Raw genomic sequence first — 26,303 nt, forward strand, 5'->3', positions numbered from 1 at the left:
CATCCTCCCGTTGCCATATGGGATTTGGGTGGCCTTGAATGCTCAGTGTGAATAGATGCATTGTTGCTCTCAGTATTCAATAGGTTGTAGATCATGGCACGGAAAAACAATGGAATGAATCAACCGAGGACCTTTGTACGGTCAAGTGAGGCCCATCTAAGAAAAAGCACAGCAGGTAGACGTATGATTTAGCATGGAGGAATAACTCAACAGACAATAGGTTGATCGCTGACTCAGACACAATTGACTGACAGGGAGGAGTGAGTGGGAGTCCGAAACGAGAGTAAAGCCTTGTTTATACTTTATGCGAGCCTCCACAAACGGATGAGGCATTTATACTTGACGCGTTCGCCGTTGTGCTATTCTTTGTAACGACAGGGGGCGACTCTGAGTAATTATCCTCTAAACCATCAGGAATCAGCAGTGAGGAGTAGTAAGGTACACACGTGAATGTTTATTTTAGTAGCCTACACTTCACCAAAACCACACTACAAAAGAATCACGTAAAGCAGTAAACCTTGAGTTTAATTACTTGTGACATTAGAACAAAATAAATGAATATGAGAACGTAGCCTATACACCTAAATTAGCGATATCTTACATATTTTCTAATTTCACTAAACATTTTCATTTAGTTTTGTGAACATTTTTATAAAACATGGACCTTTCTTTTTATCAAAAGGGCTTATGTCTGCTTTTGTATGCTCATTTTGTAAATGTAAGCAACTTATTTAGACGCACAAACTGGGTGCCGGTGCATTGAGACGTACATGCTCTGCCAGATTCGGCTCGAAGTCGTGAATCTTCGGATGTGGAGCCGCCCGGAAAGTTACAAAAAGCGCTGTGCACACCACCACGCGGAATAGGGTCTCGCGCACTCAACGCATGACCCCCAACAACGCTATTACGTAATTTTTGCAAGTATAAACCAAGCTTAAGGAAGGTGACAGCTCTCTCATTTCCTCTCGCTCTGTTCAATCATTTAACAGCGTTTCTTCCAAAAGGTGAGTGGCCATCTCAGGTTCCCCATGCAGATGAGGCCGAGGGGTTCAGCCAGAGGGGAGTAAGCTAGATTGGAGAATGAATGAGGTTAACCACTCACTGTTTCAAATCAGTCACTCTCTCACTCACCAGGTCCCCTCTCGGGTTTCTAGGGTTGTGGAAAAGAGGGGGAAAACATCTAAAATTACAAACTCCCCTCCGTTTATCACAGTTTGATGTTCTATTAAAAGTGCAGCTATTTCGAGTGGGAAGTTCCCAGAACTTCTCAAAGAGGGAGGTGAAACTGCTCCAAAGGTGTAATCAGAGCAGAAATGAGAGGTTATAAGTCGTACTCACAGTTGTACTTTTCTTTTTGACTTTTAGCAGCTTAGCAGCCTCAAAGCACTGCGCTCTTCCTTTGTCGCTTCAAGAGCCCTTTTCTCAAAGCGGTTTAACTGTGACAGAACTGGATGTGGAAGGCAAACACAAAACGCATGGTGTTGTGCAAATATCAGCTTCGATTAACTTCAGCAATCTTGACCCAAAGCGATGATGCTTTGGGTCAAGAGTCACCGTACGCCCTTGACCCAGCTAGAGCGCACGCTACTCAGAGACACACACTCCATCCCTGAAGCCAATCTCTTCAGCAAGAGGACTTGATTGGACATTGCAATCCCCGGAGCAATCACACTCCCTCCAGCGCTCTCAAACGTCCTTCTCCACAGGAAAACCTTCACCTCGCTTTGGCTCCTCTGAGGAGCTTTATTCTGCGTCTACTCCTTAACTTCCTTAACATTACATTTAATCATTTAGCAGGCGCTTTTATCCAAAGCGAATTGCAAATAAGGAGAGCAATAGAACTGACCCTTCCCAGTTTAGTCTAACACAGTTTTTTTTTTTTAGATATAGAATAGAAGAGAAGAGAAAATAAATTGTTAGTATTAATGGATTAAGTGTTGCCTCATGGACCTTAGTCTAACCTTAGGAATCATTCATAACTGGCGTATGAAAAGACAGCAGATTTAGAAAGCTGTCTACTGTGATCCATCAACGCAGAGCTGCTCAGTCATCTTGGGTCTGAAAGTTAAGACAGAGAGTGTCGTATTGGGCCAGAAGGAAGTTAACCAGTGCAAACTAATCATGTTAAATCCCAACAGTGCACCACTGATAAACGCAGTGCTAATGCAAATCGCAGTGTATTCGGTTGTGGTGATTCAGTTGGTCTTGCACTGAGATTCAGAGATTCATTCTCAAAAAGAAAGACAGATTGACTCTGTGTGAATTGGCCATCAAAGCCGCCCCATTGTGACAGAAAATGAAATTCGCAATTAAGCCTGTAATATGTGTCAAAACACATTAACTTGGCTTTAGCTCATGCAACATCTTGCACTTTGTGCAAAGCCCAACATTCACAATAGAGTTACCATCCATCCTCATGGGTCCAGACGGCTAACCATGGTCCACACTAATGATGTCGTCCCGAAGATGATGGCCTGATACAAGCACCCCACATTAAATCAAACAGGCAATGGAGTTAAGCGGTGTCAGACAGAGTAAACGTAACTGCGCTACCAGCCTGCACAAGGAGAGCAAATAGGTAAATGCTTGGTGCTAATTACAGCTGACAGACCACTGGAGTGTGTTTCAGAAAAAAGAAGAGGGTCAGGATGAGGTATAGAAACACAAATTGATGAACACACTCACACACAGACACAGCATTCACAGAATCCACATCGATAATGCTTATTCTGTGGTCTGGGGACATGCATGGCAGAGTTTAAATAACTTTAATGAACCTGATCTTGTTCGAACTGGAAAAAGAGGCCCACACAGGGCAGCATTTATCAAGCGGATGAGGACTCAAGATATTACTCAAGATATTTAAGAGCTTGGTTCTAAACCCTAGTAAACTGCCTTGTGTCTAATGCCTACATGGCCAGGTACCTTCTAAGGCAGCATCCAAATTGCAAAGAAACTTCACAACTATAAGAGAAAAGAAACAGGTAGGCGTCTGGACCCACGCATGTGAAAGTTAACTGTACTGTGAATGTTGTTCTTTGTGCTGAATTGTGCACAGATGACTGATTTGACTGATTATTACATTGTTTAAATTAATATATGTACATATGTGATTTTGTACATTTATAAAATACATAACTTAGACATTTACCTCTGATAACAGATCACTCTAAATTGTAATGCGGACTCATGCACTTTCTGTAAAGCTGCTTTAAAAACGATGTGTATTGGGAAAAGCACTATAACAAATAAATGTGAATTGAATTTGAAATGTTCTACATCAGCACACAAATAATACTCTTCACAGAATCGCACAGGACTCACAATTGATTGCAGCATTTGGAAACAAACATTATTATGGGGGGAAAAGTCCTTTTAATTAGACTGAATTGTATTCAATTTTGAAAAGTGTCCTTTTTTCACTGAGCTCTACATTGTGTCACTGCTGACTAAGAGTCTATCGAAAAGAATATAGTTTAAAAGGCATTATAATTAATCTGCATAGCTTTTAAAAAAGCCAGCATGATACCTTAAAATGCTGTCTGAGTAGGTAGCTCACTTGGTCTTGGAACAGAGCAAGCGTGTCTGCGGTGCGTTTCTGAGAACGGCAGGGGTTCTGTCCCAGTCCTGTTGTGTTTTTATGAGAGCACTCTGGAGCGTTGCACCATTTGTCTCCCAGTTGCTTCCAGGAAGCAGTTTATAAATACACTGTGAGTCTTCCCACAATTATTTTATGACATAGGTAGTTTCAAGAGACTCTAGATGCACAAACTTGCCACTTTTTGTTCCCCCTTTGTCTCTTTTGGTGACATTTCACCCACAAACAGTCTTACTGAAAGAATCAAGAGGGTTAAACATCAGCACACTGGGAAAGAGTCACTGCTTTGTGCTGCTGTGTCAAATGTCTTTTTCTGTGGTCATTTTAAAGGGCAAAAAATAAGAAAAGTTCACTGGAACTGTCTCTCTCTTTCCCTGTCCTGCTTGTGATCCACTCTGCATCCCTCTGGGCCCTTTCGAGCAGCAGTGGAAATCGGCCTAAAAAAACAAGTGGTGGAAAAGGTTTTCAGCAAGTTAATTACAACAGGGTGAGGGCTGTGAAAGGCCGCATTGTTTGTGTCAGGGCCAGTCAGCATCAAAGGTCTGATTCAGGCGCGTTCAGCGCACCTCAAACCCCGCTGGGCTGGACGGCGTACTACGTTAAACACCGGCCTTAAAGACGCCCTTGTGGCTATTTGCTGTTTTTTTTCAAAGTGATGAAACAATATTTGGAGTAGCAGAATAAACACGATGAGAGGTAATGGGCCAAAGGGGAGGAAGGGCGTCATGCAGTTCGGGTCTAGTCAACGGCGTTCTTGTTTGCCATGTTTACTCTGCAAAGAAAAGTCCGGTAGGTTATCCTTATCAGGGCTTTTTTCTTCTATTGTGGCACAAACACAACACACCATAGGAGTAGGGCTGCACGATTAATCATGCTTTAACCGATTTGGATTATTGCGATTATGAAATCGCAAAGGCTGTGAATATTTTTATGCGCAGCTTGTCATTGATCTTGGCTCTGTGATCATTAGCAGTAAACGCTGCTCAATCTGAAAGCACTTCGAATTTGAGTTGCTTATAAAGTGTATTTGAAAAAGCAATGCGTCAAACATCTTTGTATGTAGTATGATGCCCATAGGGATATCCTGGAATGATACGTCTTATCGTACTTCTGCGGGGCATATTTGGCGTGTGTGTGTGTGCGTGTTTCCGTGTGTGTGTGTGTGTGTGTGTGTGTGTGTGTGTGTGTGTGTGTGTGTGTGTGTGTGTGTGTGTGTGTGTGTGTGTGTGTGTGTGTGTGTGTGTGTGTTGCCCTCTGGTGTACAGATGGAGCAGCATTTACTACTGATCACAGAGCCGTACTTCACTGACAAGCTGCGCATAAAATAATCGCAGCCTTTGATAAATCACGTGTGGTTTCATTTCGATTAATCGTGCAGCCATAAAAAGGAGTCAGATGATCAGGCAATGACATCATGAGCATCCTAAGCTGAAGCTGGCAAACAGGTCGTCTTCTGTGGTTGCATATAGCATGCGAATCTCCACGGAGTGGACTGTGGGCAGCGCCATATGTAATGGAAACCAGACTAATGAGACAAAACAACAAAAACAAAGAGCAGGGAAAAAGCTGAATGTCATTAAAAGATGCATGTGTGTCTATGCTGGGAAGCAGACTGTTTATGCTCTTATTTCATTCTGGGGACAACAGTTACATCCGTGGAGCACCAGAAACTATGTGAAAACATTGCACATTCTTATTTTTTCCTCTCAACGTGGCACATTTGCAGACGCGCTGTACCTCATACTGTGAAAAGCAATTTGTATTTTGGGCGGGTCGTACCTGAGTCCCAATTATGTTATCAAAGACAAAAGCAGCCGCTGTGGAGAACTCAGACTTCTCTGGCAAATTGACTCTGCATTGATTCCCTTTCAATTTTCTTTCCTGTGATAACCTATTTCCTGTTAAAACAGGAAGTCAGAGTGGGACATAAGCAATAGCTAGTCCTATGCTGGTGGCACAATTGGGAGAAAACGTTCTTATTCTAGAGACATAAATCTGCAGACGAGTCATTAGTGTCATTTTCCTGGAACAAAAAAGACTGCAGATTGTAAATGCTAAATCAGCTTTTAGGAGTACACTAACATATAGATGTTGGCGTCAAAGCTACAAACACAAATTAAATGGATGTATTTAAAGACAATCTGTAAAACAAACTCTTGCAATATTACAAAACAACCCCCCTCACATGCCTCGTTCAAAAACATAAGAGTGCAAGTAGACGGCGGGGTCACGACTGAACAGATGTCTGGAATAAGATATGACAGCGGGCTACAAGAACAAAAAGCATTGCATGTTCTGCATCAAACGCATGTTCTTTAGATGGCACAATCAAAGGACAGATGATTAAACTCGCCGTCGCCCCACTGTGAGCAGGCCCAGGGTGTATTTGGGGATGTAATTACAGGACTGGAGACTGGGTTAGATCACGCCGGAGGAGTTTTCCTCTCTGGCACTCACCTGCATCACATTAGAAGAGATGAGAGAGCTTAGGACAGGGAAATGAAACTGTTTACCCAAGAGTCACTCATCAGTAAATCAATGCTAGACAGGGCGGCCCATGGGTTCTGGCAGGATATCCTGACTCTACGACTACAGGACCTGCTGTGTGTGACCTGAGGTGGGTGTTTTAAGTAGGAAAGTATACATACACGTTGTTATCTTGTGATAATAGACCGCAGTAGTGACCGCTCTTGTGACAGTTCTTGATCCAAAACAAACAGCTACGAGATGAATTGACACATTTGATTAAACATTTTAAAAATAAAAATGTGACCCTGGACCACAAAACCAGTCACAAGGGTCAATTTTCTGAAATTGAGATGTATACACCAATCTAGAATCTGAATAAATAAGCTTTCTATTGATGTATGGTTTGTTAGGATAGGACAATATTTTGCAGAGATACAACTATTTGAAAATGCAAAAAAAGGGTGCAAAAAAATCTAAACATTGAGAAAATCGCCTTTAAAGTTGTCCATTTATGTTCGCGATATTGTTGCATGTAGGAAATTTACAAAATATCTTCATGAAACATAATCATTACTTAATATCCTAATGATTTTTGACATAAAAGAAAAATCAATAATTTTGACCAATACAATGTATTGTTGGCTATTGCCACAAATATACGAGTGCGACTTGTGACTGAACTTGTGTTCAAGGGTCACAAATATAAAAGTTAAACAAAAAGCATTGGGTATTATAGAGGATTCTTCTCATCCCTTACATTCTAAATTTCATGTTTACCATCAAGGAGATGTTTTAGACAACCTCCGGCGAGTAAAAATGTGTACCAAATTGAATTTGTGCCAAGTGCTGCCATCAGAATTTTAGATGTTGAGAAGATATAAATATGAGTAGGGGTGGATATGTATATGTACATATGGGAATGTACATTATTTTTTTTAATTGTTTTATATTTTTTATGTAAATTGTTATGTTGTATTGGTGTCCTTGTTTGTGGTGTATAGTGAAGACAAAGACAAATTTAAACTTGTTGACACTAAATGAACTGAACTAAACTAAGCATAAAAAAACAAAATCAGACACTTGATAAAAATATGAAATATTTTGTTTGTTTATCACCACACCATTTGGCCATTAACCAACATCAGAGAAACCTTAACATGCAAATATGTTGTTAAATTATTTAAATATTGACTTGAGCTCAAAGGGGTTTGGCTGAAATAAAGTTTGGGAATCCTAAAGCATAGAGAATTATCTAATCGAATCTAAAGTATTTTCAAACACCACTGCTGTCTTTTATGCTCGAATGCTACAACATCCCATACAAGATGACATTAAACAAATAACTAAACATTCCAGCAAGAGAACTAGCAAGACTGCATCTACCATATTCTCACTAGCTCAAAATTTTCCGAGATCAGTGTTTTTAAAAGCAAAGAAAACTAGTGACTTATGAGCAGAATGACTTTTCTGTGCTAATTCTGGAAGAAAATCTGCAGGGTATTAACACATTAAGCACTCTTAACTTGCACTGAAATCCTAAATTAGCCAAAATATTTAATGAATAAATTCGCAGGGAGGGCAGCTGACGCATAAAACGTTGAATTTATATAAACAAAGGGTACAAGATAAAGTTTGGCCTGCTAATGACGAGTCAGATTTAACGCTGCTGTTAATAGGCTTAATTAGGCGTCCACGTAACCCTGCTCCAAGATTCCTGATCCCGGGAAACGGAGGCGGCTAAGGAAGGGACTTTTGAATAGGATTACAGGAGACTAACATTACTCAGACGATCCAGAGAAAACAAACAAGGCTTTGAAGGTGACGGGCGCCGAACGGGGTCCTGGACGCTGGCCGGCGCACCTGACAGAGAGGACACGGCCACTGACAGAATAAACAGCAGGATTAATGTCATTCTGAGCGGATCTCTCCCACGGATACTCCCAGTTTCTCCCACTAAGGGATTATCTGTCAGAGCCTGGCTGAATCACCGAACTAGACCCCCTCGGCTGTCTCTGGTCGTTGGCACGGCTCTCACTCACTGCTTCTTCAGGCCAGATCGGTTTATCATTAACCCGCCCCACCGGTGAGTAATGCGAAGTAGACAAGGACAATGACAAAACGACCTTCTGTCTGTGCGCGAGATGCCCGACCACCCCAATGCTTCAGCGCAAGCATATCTGATGACCCCCCATCCCTGACAAATCCGCCTCCAGGGAGCTTCCCAGACACGGATACCCCTGTCCGTTGTAATTGATCATTGGACGTCAGCTGGCAGGTAGAGCTTCGGGACCTGTGAAGAAAGAGGCTGGGGAGATAATGATTTAAGTGACTTTGTAGAGGTCAGAGGTTCGAGAGACGGAGGTCACATGGGACTCTTGTTTGGTTTACTTTGTCAGTGGCGAAACATGCCGGCGTTCTTTTGTTCTCGGACATCTCTGTCTTTGCACTTCGTATTGACAAAGAAATTTCTGCTGCGGCAGAACTACGCTTCGGCCCATCATTATAAATCAGCCTGTTAAGAGTTATAAAATTTTAAAGAGCTGCTCTCTGGATTCACTCAGGGGTCTCCATTAAAGAGACTGGAACAGATGATGGCCAACAGGGCAACAAAGCGAGCCATACGTCTCTTCCAGTATTACCTAGCAACTCAAAATACACTCCATTTAATTCCTTAATGAACATTCCTGGTAGTGTTTGATTCATCGGTGCATGTTATTCTAAAGAGAAAAATGCACCTTCATAATCTCTCATGCAACACCTCTAAGACCAGTTCCTATTCACCAAATCCTCTTTATACCATGCAATCACTTCCTGATGGATAAAATCATGTGTTTGTTGTTAAATATCTTATTTATCTCATAAGCGCATCACAATACATGGGAAAATTGGTTGTGAATGGCATTTCATTATGATTTTAACCTGTCAAACAAAGCCTAAAAAAATTTATCCTGAAAGACCCTGTAAGTATATGTTTGCATAATTTTAATTGTGATATATATTACAACCAAATTGTCATTTTAAAACTTAAAAACAAATATAAACTAAGATTAAGATAAACTGCATGATGCTAACAATGAAACACCATTTCATGAATTAAAATAGGTTGTGAATGGCATGTAATTGAGACCTTTTAGCCTTACAAAAAAGGGAATGTGGCAGAGGTTAAGAGTGTTACATTTCCATAAGATAAACTGCATGACACTAACAATGAAACAGGGATTGTTACTGTAGCTCTTGGACACGTCCCTAAACTACCAACCCTCTTGGCAAGCGCTGTAAAACTGTGAGGCCTGTAACATGTAACCAGATCTTTGCCACAATGCAGTTTGTCACAGAGAATCTCTCATCTGTTGATAGAATGCATAGCGAGTATCAAGTAAAGTGAGACGCAACCATCTAGTGATTATATACCAGCAACCCCCCTCTGTGTGTACACACCAACCCCATTAAACGCATTCCTCTGTCTACATGCCCAAAGCCACCAAAAACAAAACAAAAAAGAAAACTTGAAAAACGTCAATGTGTAAGATGCACGACAGGATAAAGTGTCATTTTTTTCGTTTGTTAAAATACTTGATACTTGTTTTGACTAATTGCTTTTGGATTAAAGCTATTGTTGTATATTGTTGGCTCTTTGACGAATTGCTTTTCTCCCTGAAAAACGTGTCTGCTAAATACGTAAATGTAAATGTGTCATATAAATGCATAAATTAATTTAAATGTTCTATATAGAACTCTATCTTCATGCCAAACGAGAAATTTCTCAAATGATTTCATAATACTTTGGTGTTTAACAGGTTATTTCAATTTTTTTCTAGTGATAAAGCAAGTTTACAAGATGTTTAGTTCATAAAATTTTACAAAAAAATACAAATAAATTAAAACAAATTTAAATAAGCAAAACTAAATCCATAAAAATATTCTATGATGGGAAAAGTTTCAATATATGAAACGCCTGACGGAAGGGTTTAAGATTCTAAAAATAACCTTTTCTTCTGGGAGTGAAATGTGAATGCATCTGATAAATGCATGAATGTAAATGTAAGAGTCACTGTAAATAAACCACTGGTAGTTAGCAATAATTTTAGTGTCCAAACAATGGAAGGCAAAAGTGTTAAGAAAAACTCCAGTCATCATTTTTGCAATGTAATTTTGGTGACACTAGAAATCACCTTTAAGCTTACAAGCTGCTCTAATGACGTCACGCAGCTATTTTCAAAGTTACAGGGAAAGAAGAAAAAAAAAAGCCCAGAAAATAAAGAGTCTTTCTCTAAGCAGCAGTGAGAAATGAGAGCAGGAGATTATAAGCCTGGTGTGGTCTCCGGCATATTCTTGGCTGTAAGAATGAAGACAGATAGCAGAGGCATGAAGGGCTGGAGAAACCGGAGGGGAGGGAGGAAAGAGAAAGACCGAGAAAAACAGGCCACGCTGTTGGGCGTGGAGCACAATAGGGATGAAATATGGTGGCGAGCAGAAAGATGCTGATTAGTGGACGACTTCCCAGAAAGATCTACCAAACCAGCAACTGAACTCCTCCTCACTAAGATGCTTTCCATGGTCGCCTGTGGCTTTCGAGGGAGATTTTCGCCCCGCGCTCCATCCCTCCATCCGGATCGGCCCTTAATCTGGGTATCGGGAGCCTTCAGGCCTGCGGAGGCTGCGATTAACAACGGCAGGGAGATTGTATGTTCCTAATAGTTACAGCCTTCAAGTGGTGTAACGCAATTACAGGGGCTGCAGACGAACGGCTAATGTGCATGCAACTAGCTCACTGATATGGATCAGGTATTGAGTTGGCTGTTTTTAATTCACTTTCCAGCACAAAAACGGGGGCATTAGTTAGATTAGATGGGCTTAGGACGGGAGGGGTGGCGGAGGGCAAGTGAATTTGTTTAGTGCTGCCTGTCAATTACCATCTGAAACCTTCTGCTGAATGGTTATTTATCTTCAGAGGTGAGGGGAAGGGGGAAAAGACTTGACAGGACAAAACAAGGCCCGAATACGATTAATAAAGAGACTGTCCATTGACAAGGGCTACTCACGACCGTAGGCAAAACCATTTGGGTTATGATCATCAAAATGATGTATGAGGCAACATCCAAACCTTCTTCGTAATGTATTCTGACTGGAGCAGAAAAGTCTGGGCAAGTGCAACATTGCTCTCCACAGCGAAATAAGACAATAAGCAAACTAGAAGTGCTTGCAGGGCAGCGAATGAATAACATTACATTACGAGTAAAATAATAAAAAAATGTGCTGTCTGCGGAGATTAATAGTACTATGCAATATGGATGCTTGTAAGAAAGCCAATCAGTTCAGTAAGCAAATTCAGTAGGAAAATGCATGCAAGAAATATGGGCTGCATGTTTTGAGGAAAGGAATCTAATTGTGATTTTCTGATAAAAGAAAAATTGTGATAAAAAAAGGATGTTGTTATATATCAAAAATACTATAATATTTGTATTTAAAGGCAGCAAAGTATAAAATTAAAATATAGGTCAAATAATTTAAAACTCCATAATTTATAAATAGATGCAAGAAAGAAAAAGACATTCAGTTATAAACCACACCAGGCTTAAAATATCCTGCTCTCATATATATAGAGTATATATATATATATATATATATATATATATATATATATACACACACACATCACATTTCACAGTGATATCATCACTTTGATTTTGAATGGTTAGTTAAATGGAAAATGCGAGTCAAATTTAGAAGAACAGCAGTTCGACTGAGGTTATTGCAAAAAAAAGAATAAGAATAGTCAAAGGAAATTTCAATACAGTGCTGCCTTGCAAACACTCATTCAAGAGCCATAATACTTATGTACATAATACATAAAGCTTGGCAAAATTACTGACTGCACAGAAATGCACAGATGAGTCGTGTGGGTTTAAGATTTTGTGACCTGAGAGAATGAAAATGAACAAATGATCAAAAAGCACCGCAACGTACAAAGAAACAATGCTGCTGAAATCTGCATATGGCCTACATTTCTTTGTTTTGAGCACACTTAAAAACCTTGATGATTTTGTTCTCTCATTAAAACAATTATTTTATGAGCATCGAAAACCATTCAGATCCAAACGCACATTGATTGTTCCATGTATGGAAACGTTTGAAATGTTCACCTTCAGGGAGGCTGGGAAAGGCCTTGCGAGACCCTAGTTAACAAATCATTATCTGCTTCATCTCTTCCATATCTGGTGAGAAACTCGAACCGGCGTTTTTTCCCCTCTCACAAACGGCTCTTACAGCACATTCAGCTGGCTAAATAAAAAAAGAAAATGGGGCTACTGTTTTCACCTCCAACCCACACGCACACATAATCGCAACAATATGGGGGAAAAATCCAGGCATGGGACGCCACGCCAGCTCAATGATATAAAGTTACTGCGGCTGGAGGGAAAATGCTTTTTATCATTTGCAGATTACACAACACGAGGGACTTTTCTGTAACCCCGAGACCACCGGGACAATGAGCCACTGTGAGAGATCTGAAATACACTTTTAAAATGGCCATCAAACACTATCAGTCACAGACTCGCAGTGTGTCAATGCACATTTCACTACAGCGCTCGAGAACCTGAGCAAAGACGAAAGGAAGGTAAAGAGACTCGAGGACAGAGCCGCCAGCCTCAGGAACACTTGAGACGAAATGACTAGGGCTTTGCCGGTAAACTTGATTATTTTTTATTTTATTTTAACTTGCCGGTACATTTTTTTTGTACGTGAGTGCTGTTTTTCATGAATATTATGACACGAGTGAAGCACAAAGCTTTATTTACAAAAGAAATAATAGGATAGAGATTAAATGTTACATTGAAGCCATGGAAACATTTGGATTCGTATGCCGAATGAGACGTACGTCACGCAAGCCCATACATTTAAGCTTTGTCGGCTTTGTATTATGTTTTGCATTGATAATCTGGTCACCCGATTATCAGTGAATTTAACAATATTCCATTGAACATGGAATATCTGGTTTCTTTTCCCAAATCTTCACACACGTCTCGCCCAGTTTTGCATGAGATTATAAGCCTTTCTTCCTTTGGTTCGCTTTTAATTTGTCCTACAGCATTTTTTTCTACTTCACCACAGTAAAAATGCAAATATAATAGGCCTGATACCTTTCTGCTCGCACGTCAAATTCTATGTAACACAGTTTGTGCTTGTTATTATGGTACGGCGCGTCACGTTTATTTTGTACAGCGCATTTCACACATTTTAGTTTAGCTTTTTCTGGCAGCACAAAATCAAACATGGCCTAAATGTCTCGACACTGCGGAAGATAAAATTCGCTCTTCAGACCTTTTACGACCAGTGTCAGATGCTTTGAACATCAGGAGAAAACATGAAGATATTAGAAAAGAGAATGACTGTCTCTGTCCTGCTCGTGTCACACATGCTATATGACGCATCTTTGTCGGGAAATATAAAACGAATATTTGTTTGTAACTTTCTTTTATTATTTATGTTACCAGTATTTACTGATATTGATTTCAATGTATTACAGGCTGTAGTGTAGTGTTTCACTGACGGAAGTGCTCAAATAAAACACGCTGTTACAAAATGGAGGTTTAAGTCTTGTTTATTATTTTTTTAATATTTATCCCCCCCAACACTGTGGTAAAAAACTCCCACCGTCACAACCCTAGAAATGACGGTGGTCCTTCTCTGAGAAAGGCTGGTCTTTCTGACTTTTATACATCAGTCAAGCCTCTCGTTTTTTGGTCCATCTCTGCTATATCGACTCCTTTCAGATAAACGTCTCGAACTGCCCAAGACTGGCTCTCAAATGTCACTCATTTCTATTTTACGAGTTGTTTACACTCTTGAGAGTCTGAGCAGAGTTGTAGAAATACTATCATGTGTTCTGTCAGGCACTACTGAAAGCAAACAAAGAGAGAAATCGCAAGTCCAGAGCTAAAAAGAGTAAATATTCATGCCTATATTTCATGTGCCTACGTCGCTAAAATTCAACCAGTGTGGAAACAAACTGCCAGAATGAGAAATCGGCTGAAACCAGACACGGCATGTGATTTCTTGCGTTCCCACTAAACGCAGCACAAAAGAGATCATATTTCCACATAAAATCATTTGCACATGACAAGGAAGGGGATGAAAAAGGAAACATGTATATGTGCAAGGGGAAAACGCCAGCTTTTGAGCTCAGCACTCTATTGTTTTTCAGACTTGAGGTTTTGATTTCCATATACAAATAGCAAGAAAACCGGTCAAGAATAGCAGCGGTTAATGTATCCGAATATGCCTTGTTGGGTTTAGGAAGAAATCGGAGAGTTATGCTATCCTAGACTCCCTCATTCGTCCTTCTTATCCTCCTGTTTACTCCTTTTTCCTTTCTGGCCCAAATCGTTGCTTTTGTTGGCGCAGAACCTCAGCGCTGGAACACGGCGGTACAATAAAAAATTTCCCTCACAACAACAACGATAAAGCACAAAAATGCAACCAGTAAAGTGCAGAACTTTTGCAGTTTTATTGCAAGAACAACCATGTCGAGATTTACTGACGTGTTTTCTCACAAATGCGAGAGGCAAAAAAAAGTGTGCAGCGGGTAGAATTTATGTGAACGGCTACTGAAGGAAAGCATTCAAGGGGCTGTAATTCAAATCTGACAACTCCCTGAAACGGCAACAGTGCGTTCGGCACTTCAGACTCGTGAATGAGCGCACCGCTGTTCCCTTTAAACAACTCACTGGTCCAGCGCCAGCCAGAAACTGGCAGGGTCGGCCCAGGATTCGACACATTTCATGTGTCATGGGTGAATCCCTGCGTTTCCGTGAGAGTGTGTTAGAGACGCTTAATGCACGGAGAATCAGCCAACGCTCATTATTGCACTGAGTTTATGACCCCTGACTGACAGAGAGAAGCCGCCAACTGCATCCTGCAGACAGAAGGAGCTAAAAATGTCACAAGTTAATAATGAATGCACAGGCACATACACATTAACAAACTATGGCAGCGACACCAGGGGTGGGCGGTTTCATTCCCAAATCACGGAATGAGTCATTCTAGATCATGGTAACAGTATATTACAGTGTAGTTACTGACACTGAAAATATTTTCTAGATATTTAGTCAATAAACCATTTGGTAACACTTTACAACAATAAGGTTCAGTAGTTAACCACCTATATGAACTAAGAATGAACAATATTACTTCATCATTTATTAATCTTAGTTAATATTAATTTCAACATTTACTAATACGTATTTAAATCAAAGGTTGTATTAGTTAAGATTAGTTAATGCACTGTGAACTAAAATGAACAAACAACGAACAGCTGTATTTTCATGAACTAACATTAACAAAGATTAATAAATACTGTAACAAATGTATTACACATTGTTAGTTTGTGTTAGTTAATACATGAGCTAATGTTAACTAATGAACCTTATTGTAAAGTGTTACCAAACATTTTACAAAAAGAAAAAGTACTTTATCATTCAATTTAAAACCCTGGTATATATAAATTTGATCATATTATATTATACACTGAGAAGGTGTTTTACTAAATATTAAATGTATGGAATATAAAATGAGGCAAAAACGGCTTCATATTATAGAAGAATTTCAGAATATTATAGAAATTTACTAAATCCCCGAAACAGTTAAAAATAATAATAAAAATAATAATAATAAAATGGGTAATATATTAAATAATAGGTTTCATATTTCGTGATATTTCCAGTGAATAAAATATTTTACTTTTATTTTTAGAAAAAGTAATTTGTTTCATTTAAAATCCTGGTCACAAACCAAAAGATTATTCCTACAGACATAAAAATTAAATAAGTGAAAAAATATATATACATTTGATCATATTATAGACCATTTAAGAAAACTGCCCAAGTGATTTTAGTACATTTTTCTGAGAAGGTTTTTTATTAAACACATGAAATGTACACAAAAAAAGCTTCATATTATAGAAGACTTTTAAAAATACACAAAACAGTGTAAAAGAAAACATTTTGTTTGTTTGTTTTTTTAAGTATTATTTGAAACCATAATAAAATAGCCAATGTACATAAAAATATGACTGCACATCAGCTTAAATCTATATTAATGCGCCACGTTGTGCATCTGCGGATATGAGTCTCTGTTTGCTGACACACTGTAAACACACCGTCATGCTGCCTATCCCTAACGAACACTAAAAAGACACAGAAGCTTTTGTGCAAGAAGTCAGAAATGGCTGCTTTCACTCGGCCTGTTGTCAATAAACACAAAGTCACTTTATCCCAGTGCAATGCTGACTCTCGTCTTTATCCAGCCATTCACCACTTCCATTACGGTTCCTATCACTTTAGAAGAGGATATATTATTTATCTACTTCCCTGTCTATGTTTGGAGGGCCTCGTTTGGGCCGGTGAATTGTTGAAGTTTATTATGGAATTTTCCAAGTGCCCACAGGAGAGGGAATTTTCACGTAGCACCGATTCCAGTAGTTCTATTTTAATGTGCTTTTTAAATGGTCAGATTTAATCAGAGGATTCCGGCCTGACATTTTTCCGTGTTTTTTCATTCCCGGGTGATTTTTATGATGCGGCAAGCGAAGAATTAAATGCAGTTTTGGGGTTTGGGCTTGTCGCTCGTCCCACCCCTAGTAAAGCGTCCTCATTGAGGGCCCTGTGATTAACAATGTTTAGCGCTCTCATTGGACACCTTCTAGTCTTTGGCAGTTCATCTCAATGCCCTCCATTCTAGGTGATCGTGGCATTGTTGTGATACGTTTTTCCCCGCGGGTACGAACGCAGCGGGTCATGCAGAAAGCCTTCATTAAGGAGACTTACTACTGTACGATTCTCAATCGGGCTCCTGCAAAATTAGCCCCAGTGAGCATGGCCCAGTTAAGCACTCGCGGCTCCAGGACCCTGGGGAAACGGCCTGGAGATGTGACTGAACATGAAAGTGCTGAGTTTGGGTTTACCGTGTGATATCACACACAGATAAACTAATCGTCCAAACACAGAGCAACTGCTTATACATGGAAAACAGAGACAAACACACACCAAAATTATGAGAACCACACCAGAACATGAAAGCAAGAGTTTTTGCCTCTGAAATGCTGCGACATGAGAAAACACAACATGCAAGATTATGAATCACAAAACTAGTACAAGGCAGATAGACTCTTATTACTTTGTTCTGCACTAGATACTCAAATGCCAAAACAAGAACACAAGCCTCGAACGGATCACACAATATGTGGCTCTAATTTAGCACCTCATTTAACCGGCCGAAAAAACAACATTAAACATTGACATTGTGACATGCACTCACTGAAGCTTTCCAGTAATGGCCCGCACAGTTTAAAACTCTGCTTGGCAGTTTTGTAGATAACTAAAAAGAAGAAATATGGGGGGAATTATCCAGAAGATTGATTCTGGAGAGATGAATGCGTGGTATTCATGCATCTTTATCTGACAGCGTTTGTGCTCTCCGGGCCTTGGGTTTAGTTATTCTCTTTAACAAAACATGTTTGGGCCGGGTTGAGGATCTGTCAGAAGGAGAACGCTTCTTCAGTGTCTGACGCCGAGCTGATAGTGTGTGATCCAGACAAGGATCAGTCTAAAAGCCTCAAATGAAGAAAGATGACCTGCAGGATTCCCTCTGTAGAGCACATGGGGTTCATCTGACGTCTACTGTCTTAAAAGATAAAAAAGTTCTAATAAATGTAAAAAAGTAGCTTGAAAAAAGGAAGAATTTAGTAGGATGAGTCAGTTTATTATTTCATCTGCACTGAACAAGAATACTCTAATTATGTTGGTAACAAAAGTTGTTTTATTGACCTTACTTAGATACTCAATAGCCGACCAAATGTTGTCCCAACTTTCCATCAGAACTAACAATTTTACACTGAACAAAGTTTGCAAGTTCCCCGCATGCATTGAAGCTTGAAATAAGTATATGATAACTTATTATAAATGGTCAATGCTTTACATTTTTCTGGCTTCATTTATGCTGAATTAAACACGTCGAATTGAACATCTCACTCACACTCGTCCAAAAAATAATAATTAAAAAGTATCACATAATGATCCCATGCATCAACGTGTCGTTTATTACAAGCATTCTGGGGGTATCCAATAGGATTTAAAATAAATGTAATGTATCATTTAATGAAAATCCTAACATTGGTCATTGGTCTTCTTTGCTCGAATGTCGTGAGAAATCAAGATGAATAAAAAATGCAATGTAAATTGTATTTAGGGTAACATCAATTTTCATATTAGGGTGAAATATTTAAGGTAATCAGATGAACAACAGTTTGCAGTTTTTAGTTGAGTTAACAAATTGACTGCAATAGGTTGCCTATTTTTTTAATTGTTTGTTTTTGTTTTATTTACAGTGCAGAAATAATCTGGTGGTGAACAACATTTAATGTTGACTAACCAAGAGCTTCTCTACTGCCCACAAAACACCTGTTCATGATAATAAAAAACAACTGCAGGTCTGTGCATTAAACTTAAAGCACGACTCAAGTAAAATCAAGGAGCCTGGCCTGAGGCAGCGTTTCTCTAATGACCCATCAAGGACCAGACCCTCAAGTCCCCCTTTGAGCTCCGACTTTACTGCCAAGTCAACAGTAGGACTTGCATTGACCTCTTATCATCTCTCTGGCTGCATGGGGCCTTTAATGGAAAGCAGAATCCAAAGGAAAACCTCAAAGTACCAAGTAAATGTATGTTCTTGTTTAAGCCTCATAAAAACAGGAAAGCACAAACATTTATCTGTGCTATGCTTTCATCTGCTGTCTGCCGAGCTAAAGAATAACAGAGCCAGGAGGCTGATAAAGTGAAGATAGGAAATGGAAACGCGTGGGTCTCATGTTCCCATGATTCCAGCAGGGCAGTGATTGCTTGTCCCGGCCTCTCTCTACGGTGAAGAGCGGTGAACAGCCCTTTCATTACACAAGACTTCTACATCAGTATGCACAACAAAAATCCATCCCATGATGGTCAATTTGGCCGGCGGACAAGCGTCGTGCATTAGCAAAGGATACTAATAATTTGCAAATGTAATTTTAGAGGCTTTTTGGCTATTTACAGAACTTAGATAGAATTGGACTGCATGCATTTCTTGGTCTTTGATTGACATACGGATTCAACACACTGTCGCCTCTAGTCAAGTCACCTTCATTTATATAGCGCTTTTTACAATACGAATTGCTTCAAAGCAGCTTTACAGAGATAACAGGAAAATAATGCAACAAAATTTGTCTAGAAAAAAAAAAGTCATATAAGGCTTACATAGTAATGATTTTTTTCTGCCATACTACGAGAAAATAAAAGCTTGCTAGTAAACTCGCTCGTGCATGTGTGACAGTATCCCAGCAGGCATCTTGTTTGATTGGACACCACTTTTTGCCTACAGGGAGAGCCATCACACGACAGCGGAGCTAAAAGCAAAGTGTTTCTGTTGGGACCGTGTGCTTTTTATAGCCGAGGCCCATACATGCAATAAGCGAAAAACTGTGTTCTGCTATTATAAGCCACAATGAAAAGAAAAAAATGCAAGAACAACCATCCAAAATGACAAAGCTTTTACTGCAGGACCGTTCAGTTGTTACAAGACAAATGATGCAACATTCTGCTTCATTTAAGAAGGTCAGAGGTTAAGAGTGTATTTTCTGCACCACTAGAGGCAGCAAACAAAATAATGACTTTTCAAATATATTACTAAGAATATGCATATGTTTTGTCTTATTTAATGCATCACTACCAAAGTGACGTGAACAAACCCACAACACAAAGCATTAAACTAACATTTTACAATAAGGTTCCATTTGGTAACTCTGAAAAATCCTTCTAAAGCAATTTATAATATCTTACTTTACCTTGATTTCAACATTTACTTTCAATGTATGTTTATATAATTTAATGGACTTGAGGTGGCATGATTTAACAATAAACAGCTGTATTTTAATAAACTTACATTAACAACGATTAATAAATACTGTAACAAATGTACTGCTCGTTGTTAGTTCATGTTGGTTAACGAAAGGGACCTTATTGTAAAGTGTTACCGATTTTATACTATTTCAGTCTTTCAACTTCAAAACTTCACGTTTAATTCACTGTGTTAAGGCCTGTTCACACCAAGAACGATAACTACAAAGATAACTATTACGATAACTATATTACAGTCCACACCAACAGACGATATCACTCAGTTTATTCTATTCATGCGCTGCTGTTTTGTCATCTGTTGCTTTAAATGCTGATTGGCTGTGAATGTATAATTGTTAATCAGCTGGGGAGAAAATCATTCTGACAGTGATTTCAACTATACTGTTTCTCTGCGTCGTTATCGTTATATATTAAGAATTTATTTAGAACTAAGTCTTTATCTTTATGTTTATTGTCATAGTGGTATGAATGGGCCTTTCCTTGTCATTTCTTTTTAACTTCATTTTGGGTAAGAAATTTCGAAGCCGAACGAAAGTACATTTCGGTTTGGTGCTGCAGAAAAATCACACACTTCAAAATGTTACGTGTGAGCGTTTTGCGTGGTCGGACACTGGCGCCGAACACCAGCAGGGCCAGTATGTGGTCGTGCACATTTATGGCCGGGCGTCGTCCGTTCCCAAAAGACCGAACTCTATCCTTCAAAACTGTAAAAAGAGGCGTCACTCTCCTCTCCATAACTGCCCTGAGTGAAACCCCTTGACTGGTAATAACTCTCATCTCTCCCTCTCTCCATTTCCTGATCACAATTACCCTCTCCATGAGGAGCAGGGACTGTAAATTACATTTCTCTGATCCTCAGCTATAATTGGACACTGAGGATTCTCCGAGCAGCAGCCTTTCTGTAAGTGGAAAACAAAGAGGCTTTGAGCGTTTGGGTTTGGATTTCAAAAACGGGACTCATTACATTAAAAGAGAAGCGTAACATCACTCCATATTCAAGTATACGTAAGGTTTGCACAAGTGCACGGTTCGCCCGAGTCATTTTATAAAAGAGATCTGTTGACAGACAGGTCGGTCACTTCTGCAGTGCAATGCTTGAAGTATCTCACTAATGGACTGATAATAGAACCCAGTGCTGCACTTTGATGCTTCCCCTGTAGTTTACAGGGTGACAGTGTGTGATTAATTGCACTCACTCCACTCCCCGTTCGCTTTTCCTCTTTTTTTTGCTCCGGATAGAGACTGTCATTGCCGTGACTTTGCTCGCTCACCTACTTGCACAGCTGGATACGGTGCGATTTGCCGTAGACAATGCAGAGCCCATACTGTAATACATCTTTTACACAGCCAGAGCGCGACGTGACGTCAGGAGAAAAGAGCTGCAACCTCAGCACGACTTTCACAGCAATTATCACGAAAAAATATCCTCAGCACGGGGGAAGGCCAACAAACAGCATGTAATGCTGAAGTTTCTGATGACGCACCGTTTGGCTCGACCTTACCTTCACTAGCACGTGACTGTGTTAGATCTCATTTTCTCCAACTAAAACTTTAAAAAAACGCTCTTTGAAACGCTCTACATCATTGCATCCTGAGGGAATTACGATATACGGTGGCACTAGGTCATACTATGGTAGCCGCTCGGCGCACAATGCTCTCTTTGTGTTTCCAAACGTATTTGGAGAACAACCATGATGACTGTAACCTTAGTAGCGCCCATGAGACCCGACCGTTAGGCAATGAGGGAAGCGGTTAGAGTAATGATGATCGCAATAACATTCTCACTTACACTGAATTTTTTTAAGTTTTTTATGAGCATTGAAAATATTTTCATACCAATAATACCATTAGGCATTCATAAACAAAGCTCAGAGGACACATAACACAGAGAGTGAGAGGACGGACATGGAAAAAGTGAACTACCGCTTTGACGCACCATTTTTAAACGGTAATTATGTGTATAAGAGAACAAACAAGGCCTTTGTTTGTATAAAAAGAGGATTGAGCATTGCATATGGATATACTCCGATTCTGCAGGGAAAAAAAGCGTGCATGAAAACAAATGTACAAGAATGGATTATGCACATTTGAGATCTTCTGCTTTCATCAACAAAGGGTCTGCACATTCAAAACGACAGCCGATCTACTTCAGCCTCCGAATCCACACGGCCTTTTGCCGTTAAAGAGGATGACAAGATTGTCTTTTAAGTATTGTCAAGGGTTCTCAGGGTCGGGAAGCTCGGTTTTATCCCCCTCGCTCCCTCTTGACATTCACAGTCGCCTCTTATTCATATTCAGGCACTTGTGGTGGAGATGTCAGTGATTTTACTGTACTTGATTCAGGCACTTGCTCTTTATCGCTCTCTTCTCCTCATCGAAAGGGCCAAGAGAACACTGGGACGAGTGGGAATTCACACACTTAATTAAAACAAGTGCATCGACAGTGAAAAATAGGTGAATAAGGAGAGAAAAGGAGTGCAAGGGATTTTTTTTTCATGCAGAATAGCTGAAACTATACTTTTGGCCGGTTCTCCAAGCACTAAAAAGATCCCCATGTGAACCGGAAACGTGTAGCTCATTAGTATCCAAAAAACCTATGGGCCATTAATTAGTCGCAAACAATGTTCTCCCTAAATATCGACTTCTTAATGGACACGAAGAGACTTGGTTCGTGTTCCCATTAGAGTCGATGGCATTGGCCTCCGAGGGCTTTTGGAATCGGGCTTATGTCATCCTGCGATGCCCTTCAGACACTGGAGCAGGATAGTTTTTCCTCATCCTTTCCTTGTTCCTCATTAACTATGCACAATTGTCCAGGGAGGTCTCGCTAGACTGGATAGGGTTTCTAACAATCTGATTCCAGACGTTTTTGGAACTGCAGTGCGAGCCTTAAGCATGCAACGCAAATAGCACTTTATCAAATAATAATAATAATTTAGAATAGAACAGAATAAATGCGCCTCTTTGGCATTGTGTCTGAAAAAAAACAGTCAAAAAATGATTTGGACTGAAACCGAATTATAACTGTAAGTGGACGAACTGATGCTGGCTCAGGTTTTGCTGGGTTGTTTTAACCCAAATTTGGGTCAAATATGGACAAACCCAACAACTAGGTTAAAAAATTTATTTAAAAATTTAACCCAATGGCTAGGTTTGTCCATATTTGACCCAAATTTGGGTTGAAACAACCCAGCAGTTTTTAGAGTGTATGATTAACTGATGTTATTCTTTCTCTTTTTTCTTTATATACACACACACACACACAATGTAAAAGCACAATGTGTGTATGTATGCTGCGTTGTTGGTTGTGTTGATCTGTGAATATGTTTGTTGATTGTTGTTTAAACAAATAAAAAATGGGGAGGGTAGATTAAATTATGTCAAAAACCACAAGATCAGTTGAATCCAGTCCATCTGAACACTATAACTGCATGTAAACCACTGAGGGACGGTTAAAGTCAATGTCAAACACCGCTCGGAGGAGATTCAGGTCTTTGTGCCATCCTTTCGTGTGAGAAACATGGCTGCCTGTTTACTTACTCAACAATTATTCAGCGAAATCCCTTTAATGGAGTCCCAACACTCCACTGCACCGAACGGACACGTTTAAGAAGGCTAACGGCATCGGCACTGGCGTATCTGAGATATGCCACAAACACAAACTTGAAAGCGTCTTCACCGTTGAGAAACCACTTTTAACTCACCATGTTGTGCCCGGAGGAAAATGCATTTAATTAGTTCATTATAATGCAATCAAAGCATGCATCTCTAAAAATACAACAGAAAAAGTCAATAACAAAATAGCCTAATCAAAATAAATATTTATTTTACTCTTAATAGAAACGGGGAATTTGGGTAAATTGTCAACACTTTATAAATACAAAATGCCAACAGCACCATTTTCACAGAATGAGGCTATGAGTGATATTTTGATATGCAAGTAATGCAGTTTTCCCTGTTTCTCTGATTTCCTCAAAATATTACCAAATTAACTTTTTTTTTTATTAGTGTCATAAAATGACCTATAATATAAAATATCTTAAGTGGAGGGTTTAATTATTCATATGGCAGAGATTCACTTGGGGACCCTAGTTGGGGACACACTATATTTTTAAATAGATGCAAACCCATCATATTATGATGTATGAAATTTGCATCATGTTTGGAGGCATTTGCGTGCATATACATATATAGCACAAAAAAACACAGCATGTGATCACTGATTTACAGCAAAGGAGATCCGTTTGAAAATCAACTTAGATAAAATACTCTAATCCTTTAAAAGCAGAAAGCACAACACAAATGCCCTGTAAAAAGATTGCAACATTCATAACAGGACCAAAGACATTAACAAGCACGATAAGCGTTTCGGGAAGGTCAGTGTCTGCGCATAAACAACGACACGTATAACAAACGTCGTTGTGCTCATGTCTAATGTGCTACAAACACACTCCTGCTTTTGTTCAGTCGCACAGAAGAGCAGAACACAAAGTTTTCTCAAGTAATGATGACCTCACTATGAGCTCATAGTATTAAGACCAAATGTCAATCATCCACATTCATGATATTCAATATAAAGAGATTTAAACAACTGTGATAATATAACGTATTGGCTCAAACATAACCAAGATCATATTCTTATACTCATATCAACAATAATAAACAAAACTACAGCAACCAAAATAATAAAATTGATAATAATATTCAATTATTATTGAATATATACTCTAAAAATGCTGTGTTGTTTTGACAACGGACAAATATAGACACATTTTTAAACCCCAAAGGTTGGGTTTGTCCATCTTTGACTATTTGTTTCAAGTGTAACATTAACGTTAAACAAATCTGATCTTGCACAAATGGATTAATACATTGTTCCACAACAGAATCGCGGGATTTACACATGAGACAAAAACGATCAATTCCCGCTGGCGTGAAATATTAAATTTGATTATCTAAGCAAAATGATTGACTGTATTAATTTCCCCACAGAGTCATTATTCACTGAAACCAGACAGTTTCTAAGTTAACTTAATTAGCACGTCCGTGTAGGTTACGTTACAGATGGATCTGTTTGACAACTTTTCATCCGCAAATCTTGCAAGTTATCAGACCAATAATTTAACGAAACTTTATCTCGCTCATTCGGCAAACTTCCAGTCAGCGATACAGATCGATATTTCACCTGCCGTTTGTGAATAACAAATACTGAAAGGGTTTTCTTACCTTGAGCCGCACCGATGTTGACAAGCGATAAAATACTAAAAATCAACACAGTGACCATCTGCATTAAGAATCCCGATCCGCCTCGGTCTCTTCTCGCAGTCTTTTTACTTCTTCCCATCATATAAACAGTCGAAACAAGGCAAAAATCCGCCGTCAGGTGAAATAATCAGATAAAGGTGTTGTTTACAGCAAAACCAAGAACTGTAGCGGAGAGTCGGTTATTTGCGGCGGAAAATATTGGTTGAATCCGTTGGTTTTTACCTCAGCGCACTCTTCTTCTGACAGACAGACAGCGGCCACCAACGCCCGTCAAAAACATATGTTTGGGAATAAATATCCTCAGTTTCTTCTCTTATGAGCAGTTTTCTCTCAAGGCTTCGCGAAATTAGCCGTAAACCGGTAAAAAAAATCAGCTCTCCTGAGGTGAGTTCATGTTCAGGATCGGCGTCTGTCAGTTGAAGTTCCTCCAGCGCGCGCTCCCCGCCTTCTGATGGAGAGTTGAAGAGGCGCGCGATCCCCGCGCGAGACATCGACGCTCCAGCCAATCCGGACGCGCTCCGAGTCTAGTGTGAAGAAAACCAGGTGCGGGCGCGCGGAGCGGGTGTTAACCTTGTGTGTGTGTGTGTGTGTGTGTGTGTGTGTGTGTGTGTGTGTGTGTGTGTGTGTGTGTGTGTGTGTGTGTGTGTGTGTGTGTGTGTGTGTGTGTGTGTGTGTGTGTGTGTGTGTGTGTGTTATCAAATCAGATTAAATTAGATGATTAGGACGGAGCTCTTCTTTTCACACGTCATTCAGATATTGTTTCGATAAGGAAAAGTTTTCTGATTACCATAATCTCAGCACAGATACTCAAATACTGTAGAATGAGGGAATATATATCACCAGACACACACACACACACACACACACACACACACACATGTATATACTGTACATATATTATATATTATTTCTTTATTTTGCAAAAATGGTTAGTATATGGAGAACAATTTTCCATTGTTAATATGACTGTTTTTCTGACTTAAAACCCACACAGGGTTTGAAAATGACTTTATTGTAGTTAATGT

At 39.5% G+C, this 26,303-nt stretch overlaps 1 protein-coding gene across 2 annotated transcripts in view; it reads right to left on the reverse strand.

Annotated features, from left to right (window-relative positions):
- The window catches only part of unc5cb (unc-5 netrin receptor Cb), a 225,672-nt gene extending 199,863 nt beyond the window's left edge, over window positions 1–25,809 (reverse strand). Inside the window, exon 1 of one of the 2 annotated variants that reach the window (XM_077243784.1) lies at window positions 25,240–25,809. In XM_077243784.1, the coding sequence (XP_077099899.1) occupies window positions 25,240–25,360 (121 nt within the window). In that variant the 5' untranslated portion in view covers window positions 25,361–25,809. The remainder of the gene's footprint in view (window positions 1–25,239) is intronic. The other variant, XM_077243785.1, reaches the window with a different exon arrangement.
- Window positions 25,810–26,303: the final 494 nt, after the last annotated feature.

Source organism: Siphateles boraxobius, unplaced genomic scaffold (genome assembly GCF_051911475.1).
Source record: "Siphateles boraxobius isolate OS27281-9 unplaced genomic scaffold, OSU_SipBor_1 25, whole genome shotgun sequence".
NCBI lineage: Eukaryota > Metazoa > Chordata > Actinopteri > Cypriniformes > Leuciscidae > Siphateles > Siphateles boraxobius.